The 18,450-nt window shown below is 40.2% G+C and overlaps 1 protein-coding gene across 1 annotated transcript; it reads left to right on the top strand.

The window, feature by feature from the left end:
- Nucleotides 1–778: 778 nt before the first annotated feature.
- On the top strand, nucleotides 779–17,156 carry avpr2 (arginine vasopressin receptor 2). The gene is given in 7 exon segments (NM_001201512.2): nucleotides 779–1,046; nucleotides 1,911–1,961; nucleotides 9,604–9,983; nucleotides 11,599–11,844; nucleotides 12,044–12,190; nucleotides 14,257–14,803; nucleotides 16,619–17,156. Coding segments are annotated over 5 exon segments (1,518 nt in total). The 5' UTR covers nucleotides 779–1,046; nucleotides 1,911–1,961; nucleotides 9,604–9,605; the 3' UTR covers nucleotides 16,819–17,156.
- Nucleotides 17,157–18,450: the final 1,294 nt, after the last annotated feature.

Here is an 18,450-nt window from a genome sequence, read left to right as displayed (position 1 = left end):
TTTGAGTTGCAGGAGGAAACAAAGACAATATTGTTAATTTACTCACACGAATCCCAGTTTTGCTTGTTGCCTGATTGTGTTTCAGTCCATGTATGAGCTCATTTATGACTGTCCAGGTGTGTGAGCACACAGATTAACAAATTCCCCACTGTGCACACAGGAGTGTTTGCACGCATGCCAACAATATTTTCTTACCGCCTCATGCGTAAGGAGGAGCAAGACTCGACACTGAAACTGATAAACAACATTTTCTTTGGTGTAACCTTCGGCGCACATTTCAAGGGTGTGACCTGCTGCAAGCCAGGCCGATTCAGCCAATCAGCATTCCATGTGAGGTGAGAGTACTCCAGCTCCTGTCTTCCAACAACAAAGGAGATATGGAATGGGGCACAAAACAGGCCAAAGCTTGCAAATAAAACACAACCCAGTTGGCTTTTTGCAACTCACGCAAGGCATAAATCATTACAGCGATGCGAGACGGTGACCAAGCTGGGCAAGTAGTTTCCTAACCTTCCCTTGGGTGTGCCACTCTTTCACAAACACACTGTTTGAAACACATTTTTACACATATGGAGTGCACACACACAGTCGCACTTAAATGCAGTAGTTCCTGTGTGTTTGTGTCTCATGCACTTTGTAGGTATATGTTACATCCTCCCTCTGCACATGGCAGCTGGCCCCACCCTCAATCCTAGAGGACAGGCTGTTTGACCCAGGAGGAGGAGATAGCGGAGGACAGATGGGGTGGGGGAGCAGTCAGAGCTGAAATCCATTTCTGCTGGTGGTGTTGAAGGCACGGCACGTTGAAAAAGCCCATGGAGATGCAGAAGGACTTGGCACACGCATCACTTTTAAATGGATTATATTAAAATCATGTAATACGGACGTCTCTAAAGGTTTTTTTTGCAGACCTTGCATAACTTTTGGGAAGCAAAAGAAAAAGTTGCCAGGCTTTTTTTTCATTCAGACATGGAAGCACTACTATGAAGTGGATGTCTTTGGAAAAATGTCAATCAAAAATCCCAAGACACTGAAGTAAATATCAGGTAAGAGTTCTCTTTTTCCTGTTGTAGTTTGATAGCAAAAATGTGTAATAATTAAAGTAAATTTATTTGCTACATCTGTAAATTATGATTAATTGAATATTGTTTTTGCGCTGGTTAAAATGTCTCAAAACCGTGAGATGTCACTCTAGATCTGAAAAAAGATTGTTGTTTTACAATCTGGCAGATAAACGTCTTTTTTTTTTTTTTTGCAGAAGCTTGTAAAGCTTTGTTTGTGAGTTTCTATCAGTTTAACACAATTCATTATTTTCTCTAACTTTCTCCTATCCTATCCAGATCTGTAAAGAAACAGATTGATATACTTTGTTATTCTCAATTTTGCGTTTTTACATGTGATCAAAAACGTTTAGATATGCTTTTTTCACCTTTTTTTTTAAGAGTAAAGCATCATGTTTTTGTGGCAAATAAATTATTTATATTTCTAGTATGCAAAATTTAAAAAATAACTTTTTTTTATTTAAAAAATACATTTTTTTAAATGGTTCCACTTGAACTACACACAGTGAAATGAAATTCAGCAGGTTTTCTATTCGTTATACAAATGATTTGAAAAACTGGAATATTCCACAGAGGCAACAACTATGGCATTTTTTTTCCTTTTCCTCAACCATCAGTTGTAGAGTCGATATGGCTAACATCATGTTAAAAAAACATTTGATAAGCACATATGACTGTGCCATCTTTTAGTGATTTATGTGGCTGAACCTAACAGAGAATGCGGTCGCCCGAGTGTTTTCATGGACTTAAAAAAGCTCAATGAAGCCGTTGTTGTTAATGTGATCCGATCCTGCATGTAATATTAATGGACTGCAATAATGCCGCCTCTTGCTGCTTTGTCCTGCACAGAGGCAGAGGAAAGGACAGACATGTGAAAGGCTACCATGCACTGACAACAAGGTAAGTGAGAACGTTCTGACACGGGGAACTGGTCTGTGTTCTTGTCTTTGAACGAGTCCTGGCAGTGTTTGAAAAGGAAAATCAAAGGTTCTTTAAATGACAGAAGAGATTTGTTATCTAATATTAGATGATTGTAAGTGTGTTATGCTTAAGTTGGCATTATTAAAACCCTATTTATTATCTTAAAGGTGATTAACTTAACCAATTTGATCATTACAACACTCTCATTTCCTTGACAGGCAGAAAAATAATCACAGAATCATCTGGGATGTATCTTGTGTCTTTGGACTAGAATTTTGTCAGTTTCCAAACATATGACATGAGTTAATCAATTAAAGGAATCTCTCTGGGTTGTCTGTTAGATCAATAAACCACTTGCCGGCAGGGAAGGGGAACAGAAAACTGACTTTTTACAGCTTGTGTGTTTTCAATTATTCTAAAATTACAACTATTTTTCCTGCAGTTAAATCTCAACGTTAACCGCAGCTTCTTACAGGAAAAAACAAACACCATTGTCATAGTCAGTTTGATCTGGTTTCTAACAGGGAATCCTCTTGTTGTGAGATCCATCGGCTACAAACCTGCAGACCTCTTTCTGACGCTGCAGGGTGCTTCCATTTTACTAGAATACTCTGAATTTCACATCACTCGTGTGATCTCCTACTTTTATGTAAAGCCCAGGCTTGCTTGTAGTAGGCTGGTTAATGATACATATCAAAGACAACTGACAGTGATCTGATGAAGCAGGCATGATAAGAGGACTTGGACTTTCTTCAAAAGCAAACTTTATGAGTTCTGCTCCATGACCCGGGTATGGAAAAACAAAATCACCTCCATGTTTGAGAAAACAACTGTGAAGTAGCACCGCAGCCAACCATGACTGAGATATGGGTACATGATGACTTTACAGCTGTGTGCAATGAGGAGTGGCACTCATAATTAACGTTTAATGGCTTGTTTGGGGCAGACCCAACTGCAGCTAGTGTCAGAGATGACATGCAGGAAGGAATCAACAATAGAGAGCGCTTAATCCGATTTTTAATGAGTACAGCCGGTGCTGCTGAAAAGTGGAATGCATAAATATGAACTGATGTTATTGAACCGAGGCATCCAGAAGGTAAACTTCTGCCACGCCAGTATGTGCGCCAGCAGAGATCTAATTTACCGATACAAGGGTGATCAAACAAAAAAACATGTTTTCTGAGGGTTCAGGACTCAGCCGGAATGAAAAACAGCTTTGCTGTTGGGACCATGTGACTCGTGTGAGCCTACATTGTATAAGAAGCTATTGATTAAAGTGTAAAGTATCCTGGTCTGTTGAGGGAAGCAGAATCAGAAAATATTTGTAAAGAGCTCAATTTCTATGCTCATCTTCACCCGTCTAGGATTTGAAGGGAAAAAAAAAACCATGTCTTCTCTTACAAAGTTCATTAATGGAAATTTCATCTGAATCCAGCTAAAATTTATATATATTTATAGCACATCATCTGGCACTTTGATGACAGGTTAGACAGGCTGTTAGACTGGTGACATAACAAATCCAGGGATGCAGTGAGAGGTGGAGATAAGAGGTTGGAAGGAGAAATGAAAAAGTAAAAAAAAAAGAAAATGCAGATTCGTAGAAGTATTTATGATGTGTTATTCTGATTTATGCTGTGCTGCTAATGAGGACCGAAAGGTCCCATTGAACTGACTGAGTCAGATCAACAGAATCTAATCAAAGCACAGACAAGCACAATCAAGACATGCAGCACAGTGACTGATCTTTAATCAGGCTTAGATTGCAGCACCTTGTGTGCAAGCACCTGATAGTTGCCAAATGAGAACACGGTAAGAGTTCGGCCCCTGTGTGATCCTGTATTATCCTGAAATAAAATATTTTTTCCTTTTTTCTTAATGAAATAATTGTGAAAAAGCTATTTGTAATTAAGGTTTGGCAGGTTTATCTGTATAGCACAATTCATGGTATACAGATGAACTTTAGATGGTGCGGAATAGGGCGGTAAGACTGGCTCTAGGTTGTCTTTTTAAGACTAATATAAACTGGTCTGAAAGTCAATGACAGACCTGTGTGTAGTCGGATTATGTCTGCACATAAAAACTGGACATTGCAAGCTTATTCTCACAGTTATTGCCCACTTGTAATAGACATGGTTTTAACACAAGAAGACCTTCTGTTACTTTTACTCTTCCTTTACCACAAACAAATCTCAAATCTCATTGCAATTTACAATTGTAATGACAAAAAAATGATTCTGATTCTGAAAGCAATACAATTAACATCTACATATAGAGCATTTTGGAATATGCTGCCTTTAGAAATATTTGTAATCCCCTCCGCATCACAGAGAGGGGAGGGCACTGAGAGGGTTGGGGAGGGGGGCTCAGATATTATGGCGGGGGGGGCGTTGTAGTGTGTAGGGTTGTAGGGTTATGGGGGGTGGCTGTGGGTGCGGGGCGATCCCTGGGTTGCTTAGGTCGCGTGCCTGGGCTGGCTTGCGGAGACGGGGCGCCGGTCGGGTGGTGGCCGGCTCATGGGTTCCGGGGGCCCTGGGTTCGTCCCTGGCCTTTGTCTCGGTGTCCGGCGCCCGGTGGCCTCCATGGCTGCCGCCTGGTACGGCTAAACGCTCCTGACTTGTGGCCTGGGGGCCGGACACTGGGTTCGCTTGTGCCTCTGGGCATTGGGGGGGCCCCTGTAGGGGGGCCCTCTCTGTGCCTGGCTGGTGGGGTGGGCGTCCCCTCCTCCTCCCCTCCCGTGCTGCCTGGGTCCGGATGCTGGGGGGGCTTCTGGCCTGGGGGGCTCTCCTCCCCTCTCCTGGTCTGGCTGGGTAGGATCTGGCTCCCTTAATGAACACACGGTTCACGTCGGCAGCATGCATGTATCTCCACCCCCACGTGCACGTGCACACTGCCACACTGCTCCCTGTCTGCTTCATCCCTCCTCCTTACCTACAGTGTATTGATGGACAGATTTTTTTCCGCTCATCTTAGTGTCAGATTTTCACCTTGGATGTAACATTCGTCTTTCCAGCAGATCTGGTATAATTGTTACAGCTTAAATTAATAACTTAGTCAAATCAGTGCTTGTATCCCCCACCTTTTCACCTTTCTTTCCTTTTACTCTCTTCCACCCTCCCCTCACATTCTTCCCCTTTCCCTCCCCACACACACTAAATGTAACAAATAAATAAAAAATAATACGAAAAAAAGGGGTTTATACAAATCTACACTCTAGTTTCTTGAAGCTATATAACCTCTTTTTGTGATAGTAAAACCTGTCCAACACAAAAATCCTTCAGCTCTAATCTGTCTGCTCAGCTGTTGGACAGAACAAGTTTAAAAAAAAAAAAAAAGAAAGAAATATTTGTGATCAGCGGTCATAGTAATTTAAAGCTACTCTTAAGAAATCAAGCAATCATAATGAAATTACATTAAATAACTGATTTATCTTTCATTTTTGAAAATTCATACATTGTACTGCTTTGCCTCAATTGTTTCTTCGAATTACCCTGCGACAGACTGGCGACCTGTCCAGGGTGTATGAGGTCATAAGGATGCCCCCTGCCTTCGCCCACTAGTGGCCGGGATAGGCTCCGGCAGCCCGTGAATAAACGGAATAAGTGGGAGTAATAAGTGGGAATAAACGGAAGAAGATGAATAATTGAATGAATGTTTCTTCGAATCTTTGAAGTACTTAAACATGACATTATTCAAAATTGTTGTAGTAATGTATGTATTTTTAGAAGTGGACCTCAGAAAGAATAGTCTTTCTATTGGTAAGGACTAATAGGGATCCTTACATAAATAAACAATTCGTACACAAGGTGAGGTGCTTCAAAAAAAAGTCAAATTACAACTAAATCTCTAAAACTAAAAGGATAAGATCATAAATCTTTTTTTTAATGACTCTAAAACAAGATTAGACAAGAGTAGTGCAGTTAAAAACACTCTGATCTAAAATGAAATGTTTTCAGCTTGAACTTGGACATCATCTGACTAAAAAGAAAGAAAGTTCCAGCAGTGTCAAACTGAGATGCAGCTTCACTCTGTTTAGATCGGACACTGAGCAAAGCAGAAGTCCAATCATTGAGCCTCCCAGAGTCTTAGATGGCTAATAAGGAGCCAACATGTCAGAGATGTACTTTGGTGATGAGCCATGGAGACACGTTTACACGAGTCTGTTGTTTAAGGGAAGGCAGTGAAAAGACCTGAAGACAGAACTGATGTGGTTGCACGTCAATGATAAACAGTAACTAGTACAGCAAAGTTAATTCGATTCTATGGCCTGCAGTGTACTTTACATGAAAAAGTAAACTTTCATTATTATTTTTGGACATCTTTTGTTTCCTAAGACTTATTTTTAAAGAAAAAACACAGATCTTTGCTTTAAAAAAGGATTTGTGATTCTGGCAATTGTATAAAAATCAAACTAAATGGTTTATACATCAAAACTTGGCTCCCGTTTTTACATATAGTTGACGAATTCTAAAAAAATAAATGGAAAATGTGAACAGCTGTGTTTCATCCCCACTGCAAACATTAGAAAACTGACAACTTAAATGCTGCTGTTGTGAAAAATAAACAATCCCTGTCTTTTTAGGAGGATTTCAGCTGCTGAACAGTTCTGTTGGGTTTGTTTTGCCACTTTTTTTTCCGTTTCATCTCCTGAAGGCTTCAGAGCTTTAATGCACATTAGCGGACCAGGGGCTCATGCAATATTTGTTTCAAGCAGAGATATTTATGAACAGATTAGATAAGAGGTGATTTTTTTTATTTTATTTTAAGGATTGTTCAATGATATTAAAAGCAATGTGAGCTATTATTTTTTATAACCCAATAAAAATAAAATATATGAAATAACACCTGTATTGTTTCATGAGAAGAAACAATTTAGAAAAAGAAAATATTTTCTTCTATTTAGAATTGAATTACTTTCTTGTTGCCTATAAAGACATTTGCTGCAAACTTAAATACAAATTTATTTGGCAAAAAAATTCTTCAGGTCAGGCATTTTTTTTTCAGGAACAATCCAGTTTTTCCTCACGCTTCAACTATTTTTGAATTGCCAAAATATGCAACAGATTTCTTACACCTCCAAAGTTAATCAACACCATGATGAAGCCGTGGAGGAAACGTGATTTTGTGTATTACCAAAGTGACCGACTGTGGTAAACATTAAAACATTTTGTCAGTGAATAGATTTTTCCAGGCAAAAATGCAGATGTTTATATCACATTTGAATCCCTGTGAGTCCCGTGTGCTGGAAGAAAGAAGTAGCAAGAAGAGAAGGACATGGGAAAGAAGAGCTGCACATTCTGCAAAAGAAAGAAGAGGCTGGTGGTGAAGGTTGGGGAGGGGGGTATTTGCACTCCATCATTAATCAGAGTGAAAGCTTTAAAGTAAAGAAAAGAAGCAATGTAGAGGACTAAGTGATAAAAGCTGTGTTTATAATCTATCCAGCATAGTGTGATGGAAGAATTTGGGCTTTACATTGAGCCTGTTGGACGTATAGAATTGATGTATTGTGCATAGAATACATTAAACACTGTCCTGCAGGCTGGTGCGGCCTCAGCTTAAATAGATTTTTTTTTTGGGATGTGGTTTTGCATAGGTTTCTCTAACTGTGATATTGTATCTTGTTTCTAGGATGCAAAGCAAAATTTAGCAGAAAAAACAATTATTTCATAAAAAAAATCTTGAGTCATCCTTATCAGTGAACGTTTTGTTTTGTTTTTTATTTCACTTAATACGATTTCCAGCTAACATTTGACATAATGCTTATTCTCTGAATTCCCATCAATAACTCTCTATCACAAGATGACTGCCCAGAGCCACAGATTTAAAGGGATTTTGCATCAGATATCACATGGGTTACTGACATGAAAAATAAGATTAGTTTGGGGTAATAAGGTCCACAAGATCACTGTAATTATGCTATAGCTACATAAAAGAGGGTAAGACTTTTGAGATCCAGATGAAGACACAAATAAATAAGGAATAAATGTCTAAGCCTTTGATCCATACTTCTGAAGAACAAAATTGATAGAAATTGGGGGTAAGGGTATTGAAAGTAGATACAAATTCTGAAGAGGAAATGCTGACAAGGTAACTGTTGTATCTTTTGTGCTGTTTTTTCAAAAGTCTCAGACTTTTCAGGCTTTGTGACTTTTTCACCTCTCCCACTGAATCTAAACCGTTTGTTTTGCAAAATAAGCTTAATGTGTTTTCCATACCCAGGGCAGTCTGACACAATGTTCAGCACAACAGCCACTGTCTATTAACAATTCTGAATGTGCATAATTCATAAAGGAAAAGGTAGAGATCAGCTCTCCGATCGGCTCTGGAGAAGCTCTGGATTTTTCCAATGTGTGTGTTTGTGTGTGTGTGGTCTCCTCCAAGATTTCCGCCTGTGGTTCTGAGAAATGATTTTGCGGAGATCCTTTCACCCACACGTCTACCCTAGCAGAAAGAGAAGACCAGCTGTCCTGCTCGACAGCCATCGAAATACATTGTATAAACCCCGGATGTTTTACATCATCTGCCATCCCAAACTCCCAACTCCCATAAAAGATGATGCTGTTACTGGCATTTTGGTCACATGTCTCATCTTGCTGCATGTCTTTCAACCTTTTATCTATACATGCATAAATATCAAATGTATATTAGCTCTGTATGATGGCACATTATTCTTCAGAAATCTCCAACCATCTTTCAGATTCTTACAAACTCTTTATTTGCCGTTCTATGCTCGTCTTGTTTTCCTCACAGACTTCCCTCTTTACAGAGTATTTTTAAGCAAGGTTGTCCCCCAGCAACTGCATCGACTGCTTTTCTTAAATTATCGTCTCAGTCCTATCAACTTTCTGTTCTTTTCAGACGTTTATTTAGAAGCTAAGAAAATAAACAAAAAGTGTATTGAGATCGTGACTGAGCATGGCATGGGGAGAGGAAAGGAGTGGCTTGATGCTGAGAAAACGCTGCAGAAAGGGAAACAAACTCAAGAGAAAACAGGAATGTTGGGGGGTAAGCATGGGATGAGAGCGCTTTTGGGTGCAGAGGTGACTGAATGAAATTGGTGGGATCGAGTGGAAAGCTGTCAGATCAAACTTTGAGAATGTTTGAAAAAGAAAACAAACCAGGCTTGAGTTGCATCAAAAAAGGGGAAACTTTAAGAGATGGACAAACAGAATGACTAGAGAGCTCATAAAATTCAGAGAGAGCACCAACGCATGGTATTCACATGGCAGTGTGATTGACATAGTGTCTATTTTTATTACTTTGAGTCAAATTTCATCAAGTTACACAACAGAATCTATTTAGGGTCTGTAACCAATGCACAAAGGGGGCTCGTGAAGAATCCCTGCATCAACATTTATTTATACAAAAAGAAAAAAAAAAACAGGATCCTGAATTTTCAACAGAATTACAATAATAAAATTTAAGAAACAGATTTAAGCTGATATGATAACTCAGAATACAGATAATTAGAATGACTATGTTGATACCTGGAAGTGACCAAATCCTAGCAAACACAGTCTTTATGTCTGGACCACATAATTCTTGTATCGGTCATTGTGTGCTGCTGTTTGGCCAAAATTAGATGTTAGGCTGCTCTAAAATGAACCCTCTGTTTGACTTGCAGGAATGGAAAGCATCAATGTGGAGAGAGACTGGGACGGTTTAAGCCTTTCATCACTGAACAGCGCAGACAGAAACAACTCTTCCTCCTTTTTCGTGTCTGACCTGAACTCCTTCAACGGTTCTCACAGTGGAGGATCCCTGTTTGGGATCTTTGCAGAAAATGGCTCCAACACTACTCCTCACGCCCTGCCCCAGCCCAGGATAAGGGACCTGACCCTGGCTCGAGCTGAGATTGCAGTTCTCGGCATAGTGCTGGCCCTCACCACTCTTGGGAACAGCTTTGTCTTGTGGGTGCTTTTGAGGAGAAGGAAACACAATGCACCTATGCACCTGTTCATGGTGAACCTGTGTGTGGCCGACCTGGTGGTGGCACTGTTTCAGGTAAGACATATTTGTCCTTACTGGCTACAAGACTGGAAATCATCAACTTCTTATTCATGCAAATATGCGATCTGCTTATGATGAGGACTTTTGGTGCTGGACAAGCTGCTTTAAGTGTCTCAAAAAGTGCTGATCTGCTGGGATCAGCACTTTTTGGTCATGCGTGACCATTTAGATTGAGTAAACATTAGTGAGAGAAAGACAAAGAAAAAACCATAGAGCAGCAGTTCTCTGAGTCCTCTAGGTTGATGCTAGAGGTCAGGGGAAAAAGGAAGTAAACTTGTGTAGTAGCTGGTACTGTAGAAAATCAAACAGGAAACTTTTTTTTCACAAATATACACAAAAATTATAAAAAAGGATCATTAAACTTAGTTTAAGGCTTCCTCTATTCAGGGCTGGAGCATGGCCTGCTCCTTTGAGATTCCCCCAAAGATTTTTTGTAGATTTAGGTTTTTAGGACGGTGAGAGTCATGACTAAACCATTAGCCGAGTTCCATTTAGAGGCTTGAGATCCTTATCCAGCAGTGGAGAAATTCCTTTTTCTACATTTGGACTTCATAAGCCATGAGGTGTTTGTTTCCACTCTTTTTTTTTGCATTAAGCCAAATCTGATCTTTCTTTTAAAATTCTAAAACATGTTTCCTCTCTTCAAGGGAGAAGCAAAAGACTTGTGTAAAACCTTGCAGAGAGCTGAATAGTTAGACAGAATTTGTGTTTTGTTAAAAAATGTTTAGTTTTGTTTTTAAACTGAGGACAAAAGAACACTTGCAGAGATGCAGGCAAAAAAAAAGTAAAAAAGAAAATTGCATTTTCAAGTAACATCCATAATTCCTTTTGCATGTTAGCTTATAAAAAGTATGTTAAATAAAAGAATGTATCTTAATTCTTATCAAACTAGCAGCCGTGCAGTTTATACAACATGGCCATGACCCTGTAGATTCTGAGAAAAGATTTTTAGTTATACATTGCAATTGCAATTAAACATGGTTGGAGATTTTACAGTTAATAAGTTTTGTTTGGCCAAACACGAGAAATGTTTATTAAATTGGGGCATCTGTCATGGCATTTCAGCATTTTTGGGTCAACTAAACTTAGATAAATGTGTCACTCTGGAAAAAAGATTTCAATCAGGCCTCACATTTAAGAAAAGTTTTTCAGAGTTCAAATGATTGTGAAGACACAGAAACGGGTATTTAAAGTATTGTCATTAGCTTGTGCACAGCTAAAATTAAACTTACAGAACATACATCCTAACTTGGAATGTATTGTTCCTTTTAATTTTAAATATGCTCGCTGTATTTCAATTTGCAGTTCAAGATTTACAAAAGGCTGTATTGCAATTTATGACAAATGTCTTTTAAATAAGTAAGTCTGTTTGTTGGAACTATTTTGAAGTGTTTAAAAATGTACATTTCAGATAAGGTGTGTCATTCGCTGCAGTGTTGAGGTTTGTTGACATTCTCTTGAATAAGAATGGGCAAAGCTGAACATGACTTTAGCTGGTAAAGAATTGTCATACTCTTGCATCCATCCAATTCTTTTAATAAAAAAGTAAACTACAATATGTTCTCAGTAACTCATTTTGACAGCATATATTTATTTTCCTTGTGTTCAGGTTCTTCCCCAGTTGATATGGGACATTACGGAACGTTTTCAGGGGCCGGACTTTCTCTGCCGATCCGTCAAGTATTTACAAATTGTGGGGATGTTCGCCTCGTCTTATATGATAGTCGCCATGACGGTGGACCGGCACCGTGCCATCTGTTGCCCCTTGCAGGCCTACCGTGTCGGGGCAATGTCCCGCTGGAACACCCCAGTCATGGTGGCCTGGGTGCTGGCACTAGTGCTCAGCATACCTCAGGTAGGGAGGGGTGAACAAGCACTCACTCGCAAAAACAACACATGGTGAAATAGGACGTGAGAGCTCAAGAGGGTGTTCACACCCTTATTTCTACAGGGGGGGAGCTCAAGATGTTGCTTTATTTTTAGCTTGTTGAGGTTAACATGGTTTGGGTGAGGGAAAGGTGTGTTCCAAAGCTGTTTTTGTTTGTCTCTGTCAGGTGTTCATCTTCTCTCGATCTGAAGTGGCTCCTGGAGAGTTCGAGTGCTGGGGACACTTCACAGAGCCGTGGGGGCTCAAAGCCTACGTCACCTGGATGACCATGGCTGTGTTCCTGCTGCCTGCCCTCATCATTACCATCTGCCAGGTGATGCTGGGCGCGCCGCCCCTGCTCTGCACTATCCACACACTACTGATAACAGGATTACATGCTCAAAGGAACATCGTCCAATAACGACACATGAGGCAGGAGTGAAGTGTAGTGTGAATATGACAACTATTGTTCACTAACCCATGGGGAGGGGACTGCAGTTGGTGTTTTGCGGCATGCTGAAAGGCAAACTTTTTTGTCTCTCACCAGCTTTGTTCTATTTAGGGAGGGATGTCTCCAGAGTCCAGATAGCTCTAATTAAAACAGCTCTTGGAGGTCCATCACTGACTGCAGCTGACCCTGTGAAGCTGAAGCCTGGAGATGGAATGTACCACTGTGCCAAACATTTCTCATTATTAAAAAGAGACACAAAAAAACACCAGGAAGAGGGGTTTTGAGAGTATAAAAAAAGTCTGAAAAAAAGGCTTAATCCTGTGTGAAGACCCACTCCAATAAAAACAGTGTTATTGGTGTTTTGAACATTTTCTTGAAGCATTTTTGATGATGGAGGAAAAGAAAATTAAGATTAAAACTGCATTTCTGAGTATTTCTTTATTGAAATTATGGTTAATCGGGAGCAGATGAAAATATGCCATTTGAAAAAGCCTGCAGACGTAACGTACAAACTATCAACAGGCCACAAGATTCCTGCTCTGCTCTATGCCAGTGCATCCACTTACAGACAAATAGACCCATTAACGTCTTGGATTTTATCGTCTGAGCTGTACGGCTGGATAGCTTCAATATCGTTCACCATTTCTGTTGCACCGTAATCTTACGTAAAATAGAATGATCATTTATTAACTAAATAATTATTAAAGTGCCTATACCATGCCATTATTAAACCTTTTACAGTAAACAGTATCCATGTATATGATAATATATCACCTTTGGCACACTAAAGAACTATTATTCTATAAAATATGAGTTATTTTAACATTTAATATTCCTATCCGGAAGTAAAACGGCTATCTCTGATGCATCTGCTTTCGCTCCTTGTGGGTGCCGCCCTTTTCATGACGTTAACTTACGAGTCGGCCTCGGCATCTTGTCTGTGTTTTACCCACAAAAACAAACATCCACACTTTTGCAAAGATGGATCTGCATCTTGTGCATATAAAAGGAAAGACTTTTTACCAAACACCGCTAGCTCAGCGGAGAAAGTGGGTGTGTGTGTTAGCCTCTTCCTGGAAGAGGCTGTTCTCACTGGTCTATGTCAAAATGTGAGGACCTGGTCTTTTTCGTGGGTTGGATGGGGCTGGTGCTCACATCACAGAGCAGGTTTTTAGAGGAATACTCAAAAAATGTGTGAACAGATCAAAATACCACTTTGGTTTTTCCCCCCCGTTGCGAATGAACATTATAAGACACTTAAAAGTCCCTTTAATAACTTATTTTGTAGCTTTTTTCTTCCTAAACATTGAAACGTCAGGCTGGACATAATAAAAGCCAGAGACAGCCTACTCTGCAATAAAGCCTTTAATGCTGGTGAACAGTTGCTGTAGGCCACGACTACACCAGTTACAGCAACAAAGAGAAAAATTTGCCATAACACTTTTTCTCATTTATTCATCCACTCACCAAAGTCTTCCATTACCCTGCATATTTGGTCACTCTTTGAGCCCCCCATTCAAACTCACCCAATCACATTCATCTCTCATACAGTGCAGCAATCTAAACACATCACAACAGAACACATCAGCAACTGAGACAATGCTGTTCACTTCAATATCTTTAGAAAAATGACACAAGATGGTAAATAAACAAGATTTAACATACCGGTAATCCCTAACTTTTCATTTAATGTTGGTTAAATCTAACCTGGTTTATTGATGCTGATCAACAGCTCTAAGAAAACTCATTTATTAATGATTGAATATTTCTTTCCATCTATACATTTTCTGTACCCATTTTTGTCTGCTCTGCCTCACTGGGGAGCTGGAGACTATTCCAGCTGTAGTCAAGCGAAAAGCAGAGTACACAAAAAGACAGAGTGAGATAAACTGCAACAGAGTGCTGCTTGCTGCTTTCCTACATAAAACGTCCTCTTTTGTGTCTCTCAGATAAGGATTTTCCGGGAGATTCACAACAACATTTACCTGAAGTCAGAAAGGACGGTGATGGCTGAGGTAAAGAAGAGTGACATCCTGCTTCGCTTCCACGGCTTCAAGAAGGAGGAAGAGCGTGCCAAGGAGACACAGACTTCCAGAGAAGCAGCAATGGATGAGAGTGAAGGGCAACTCTTGAGGGGTGTAAATAATAATCCTCACAATAACAGTAATAGTGCTCAAGTGGGGGAGTGTTATGACTGTGCACCATCTGCTCTCCAGTATAGTAGCTGTTGTGGTGAACGCATGACAACAACATCGCCAATCCAGCAGCAAACGCTGCATAACTCCGATTTCCAGGAGCCCCACACCAACTCCCCTCGCTGCTCCCTTGAATATGCCCCCCCCCACTCTCCAGCCACCCCACCTCCAAGCATCACTAAGGCCATGTCCAAGACGATCAGAATGACGCTTGTCATCGTGTTGGTGTACACAATCTGCTGGTCACCGTTCTTCATAGTCCAGCTGTGGGCAGCCTGGGATCCCAACCCTCCAGACCAAGGTCAGCCAAAAGCACACACAAGGTTTCTGCTGTTGTTTTTTTTCCCAGAGAACAGATCAACTCCTCGCCCCACTTAATGCACTTAATTGCCTTCAATTAGCAACTTTGACCTAGTTTTCGCTTCAGGCAGAGAGAAATAGCCTAAGTAATTAGGTTTGATTGGTAATAGCAGCCTTTGATTGCAGCTATTTTATTCAAAACAAAATTTATCCCTCTGTGAAGAAGCTCGAGATGTGATGAGGTAACTGTAAAAGAAATACAAGGTCATAAACAATGTATGTTCTGACCCACAACTAGGAGCTGACTCCTGTACATTTCTGGTGTAAAAATAGCATCTGTTTGTTCTTTCAGCTTGTGATGGAGCAAGCAGAGGTATACTGCTGCTTTAAGTCGTGGTCGATTGCATAAAAATGGGTGTCCTCTGATCTAAAGCTAAAGACATACAAAAACCCCTGTTGAGATGTCCTGCTGGTTTTGCAATGTAGCCAGATGTTGACATATCATCAGCGGCGGTCCGTGCCAGTAGCTTGCACACGTAGTTAAAATCACAAGTAGACTCATGGGACAGAGCGTGTTGTGTGCATGCAACCCCGCATACACAAGGCGTGACAGCATGAAAGTTTCCATAAATATGAATAGGTCCTATATCGCAGGCACCTCCACACACAAACACTCACAGCTGATCATTATCAGCGTCGGTCAAAAATAAATACCGGGCTCTCATCTTCTGTCCCCATTTGGGTTTAGTGAAATAAACATCACACTAATTTAACAAAAACAGAAAAACAACATTTTAAAAGAAAACATGAGGTTTTAACCCTCTGAGACATAATTCTGTAACTATTTCTGGGGACAACATAAGCCACACTAATACTCATGAATGTGCCTTATTAATTGTCTAAAAAGAGGCACATTCTTGTTTTTTATTTCTTGGGGGGGCACAAATGGTTATTTTTGAAGAGTTTGTCCTCAGCTTGGCTCCTTTTTTTGGCATTCGTATCTGAATATTTAAGACCCACTGCACTGAAAATTCCCACTGCCATTTGAAAAAGATTGTAGTTGTTATGTACAAACTACGATTGGCAGGCCACAAGCTCCCTGCTTGGGGACGTGCATGTCCTGCCCCCTACTTGCTGCACAAACAGTTGTTCCTAAGAAGCACTGCAAGATCCCAAAGCTGTCAGTGGATCAAAACTTGTTGTTGGAGCTTAATCTTTTCTTCTGTCACCTCATTGCTCTGTTCGTCCACTATGTCAACATCTACAAGAGTGTGTGGTGGTATCCCCCATCACACCCTCCCTCCCACACATCACAGAACTTCCATCTTATCGATTACAACATGCTGATGTTTCCAATTATCATTGTGAACATCCATTCCGATGCATCCCTTGTAGACGAATAGATCCATGTACGTCTTCATTTTCCTTGTCCGATCTGACGTCTACCTCAGCTATATGGCTGGATATATCCGATATTGCTCGCCATTTTGTTGCACCGCAAATGTTAGCTTGGGGTTGTAACCTAGTGGGAGAAAGTGTAAATAAATTGATGATATGAAATGAGGGTGGATTTACTCCACACCAACAGTCTCGCCCACAACTAAGAGGGGAATTTCTATTGGACTGCTGCTGCTCTGGAGAAACGATCTCTTAGAAAACGACTTTTTTTTAGCCCAAATTCTTTGATTTGGGCCAAAAATGACATAGTTATAAGCAAAAGACCACTAGGAGTGCTTTTACAATAGATCAAAAGACGATTGGAGTGGGGCTTTAACATGTTTGTGCACCACTTTTTTGATCTTTGTGTTCTCCACAGGAGTGGCCTTCACCATCCTGATGCTGCTGGCCAGTCTGAACTCGTGCACTAACCCTTGGATATACACAGCTTTTTCCAGCAGTGTGTCCAGAGAGCTTCAGAACCTTCTACACTGCCGGTCACGACTTGGCCGAAGGGGTTCCCTGCACGATGACTCTACTACCACACACACCTTCACCACCAAGGACAACCTATACTGACAAGCTCACGAGATGGAAACATTCACACCTCTCAAAAATGAATGGGTGTAGACCCATCTGATTCAGGGACGCGTTGCTACCACCCCACCATTGATAGGATCCAGGCAAAAGAACAGACTGACCTCCAGCAGATGTTTTATGGGAACAAAGGACAGCTGTTCTGTCAGCAGGACATCTCTGTTTACCCAAATGCTTCACCCTAGCAGTGAGGGAAGTTGTCATTGAAGATGACAACACCCTGCGCAGTGCAGCAAAAAGGAGATTTGCACTGCTGTACTTGAAGCTGTACCTTCAGAACTACACAGTCAAATCAGAGCAGGAGAAATGCAAGACATCTCGTAGAAAAACATTAAAAAAAACAAAAACAATTGACATGTCTAATGCACAAGGATGAAGAGAATTAAGCAACAGGATTTTTCATAATGACATAATACTGAGAAAGCTGACAGAGGTAGCCATGAATGTAAAAGATTAAAGTTGAAATCTAACAGTGTTAACAAAAATTGTTATATCAAAGGAGGCTGATTAGAGACATTTGCTTGGAATGGTTATTTGGTCCAGTCTTACAGACAGAGATCACCTCTTGGAGCTATCCAGCAGAGTTCAGATACAACCCAGAAAGGAGATGAAATACTGTGAATCAACACAGAGCAACAACAAAAATAAAACATGCTCACGCAGTAAAGAAGAGCAGAAGAAAAAAAAGGCTTGACAGTAAATTATGTTTGCAGCTGAAAAGAATGTTAAAGACCCATTCCGATGAAAATTATCCTTTGGTGTTTTTTATGTTCTTGTGGCATTTTTCTGATGATGGAGGACATTTATTAAGAAAATGAATATTAAATAATTTGTCGTATTTCTTTATTTAAATCAATGTGAATCAGGAGCAGACAAAAAAATTTCATTTGTAAAAGCTTGATATCGCAAATACAATTGGTAAGCCACAAGCTTCTCACTCTGCTTCACTGCAGTGCATCCACTTGCAGACAAATAGATCCATGTATTTCTTCGTTTTCCTTGTTTGAGCTGGTATCTGGCTCTAAACTGAATCTGGCTGGATAACTCCAATATTTCTTGCTATTTCTGTTGCACCGTTAAGTTGGGGGTGTACGAGGCTGAAAATGAGAGAGAATGTAAACAGAGTGCTCTCAGCTATGGGTGATGGAAAGGGTGGCGGGGCCAATTTTTAATGAATTACTGGTGCTTGGCCCAAACTATGTTCTGGAAACTGGCTCAAGTTTCTTGATTTTGGCTAAAAAAAAAGAAAAAAAGAAAAAAGAAATCATAATTGAAAGACCACTGGGATGATCAGAGTGGGTTTTTAAAGACAGGGAAGACACAAACTTCCAGCAACATTCCATGTGCACGAAAAACTATGTATATACTAATAATGTAATCATAGTAGTAGGTTTAGGGGCATCTGGTCATATGGACTTAGTTTTTAGTTAGAAGATGTTTCACTTCTTATTCAAGAGGCTTTGTCAATTCCAGATTTGACAAAGCCTCTTGGACAAGAGGTGAAACCACTTCTACTTTAAAAACTAAGTCCAGATGACAGCCCCTAAACCTACTACTATGATGGAATCAATCTGGATGAATGAGAGTCTTCATAGACCTAATAATGTAATATTA

Source organism: Oryzias latipes, chromosome 7 (assembly GCF_002234675.1).
Source record: "Oryzias latipes chromosome 7, ASM223467v1".
Taxonomy (NCBI): Eukaryota; Metazoa; Chordata; class Actinopteri; order Beloniformes; family Adrianichthyidae; genus Oryzias; species Oryzias latipes.
The sequence above is the reverse complement of the archived record's forward strand: the minus strand, read 5'-3'. Positions and strand labels throughout refer to the sequence as shown.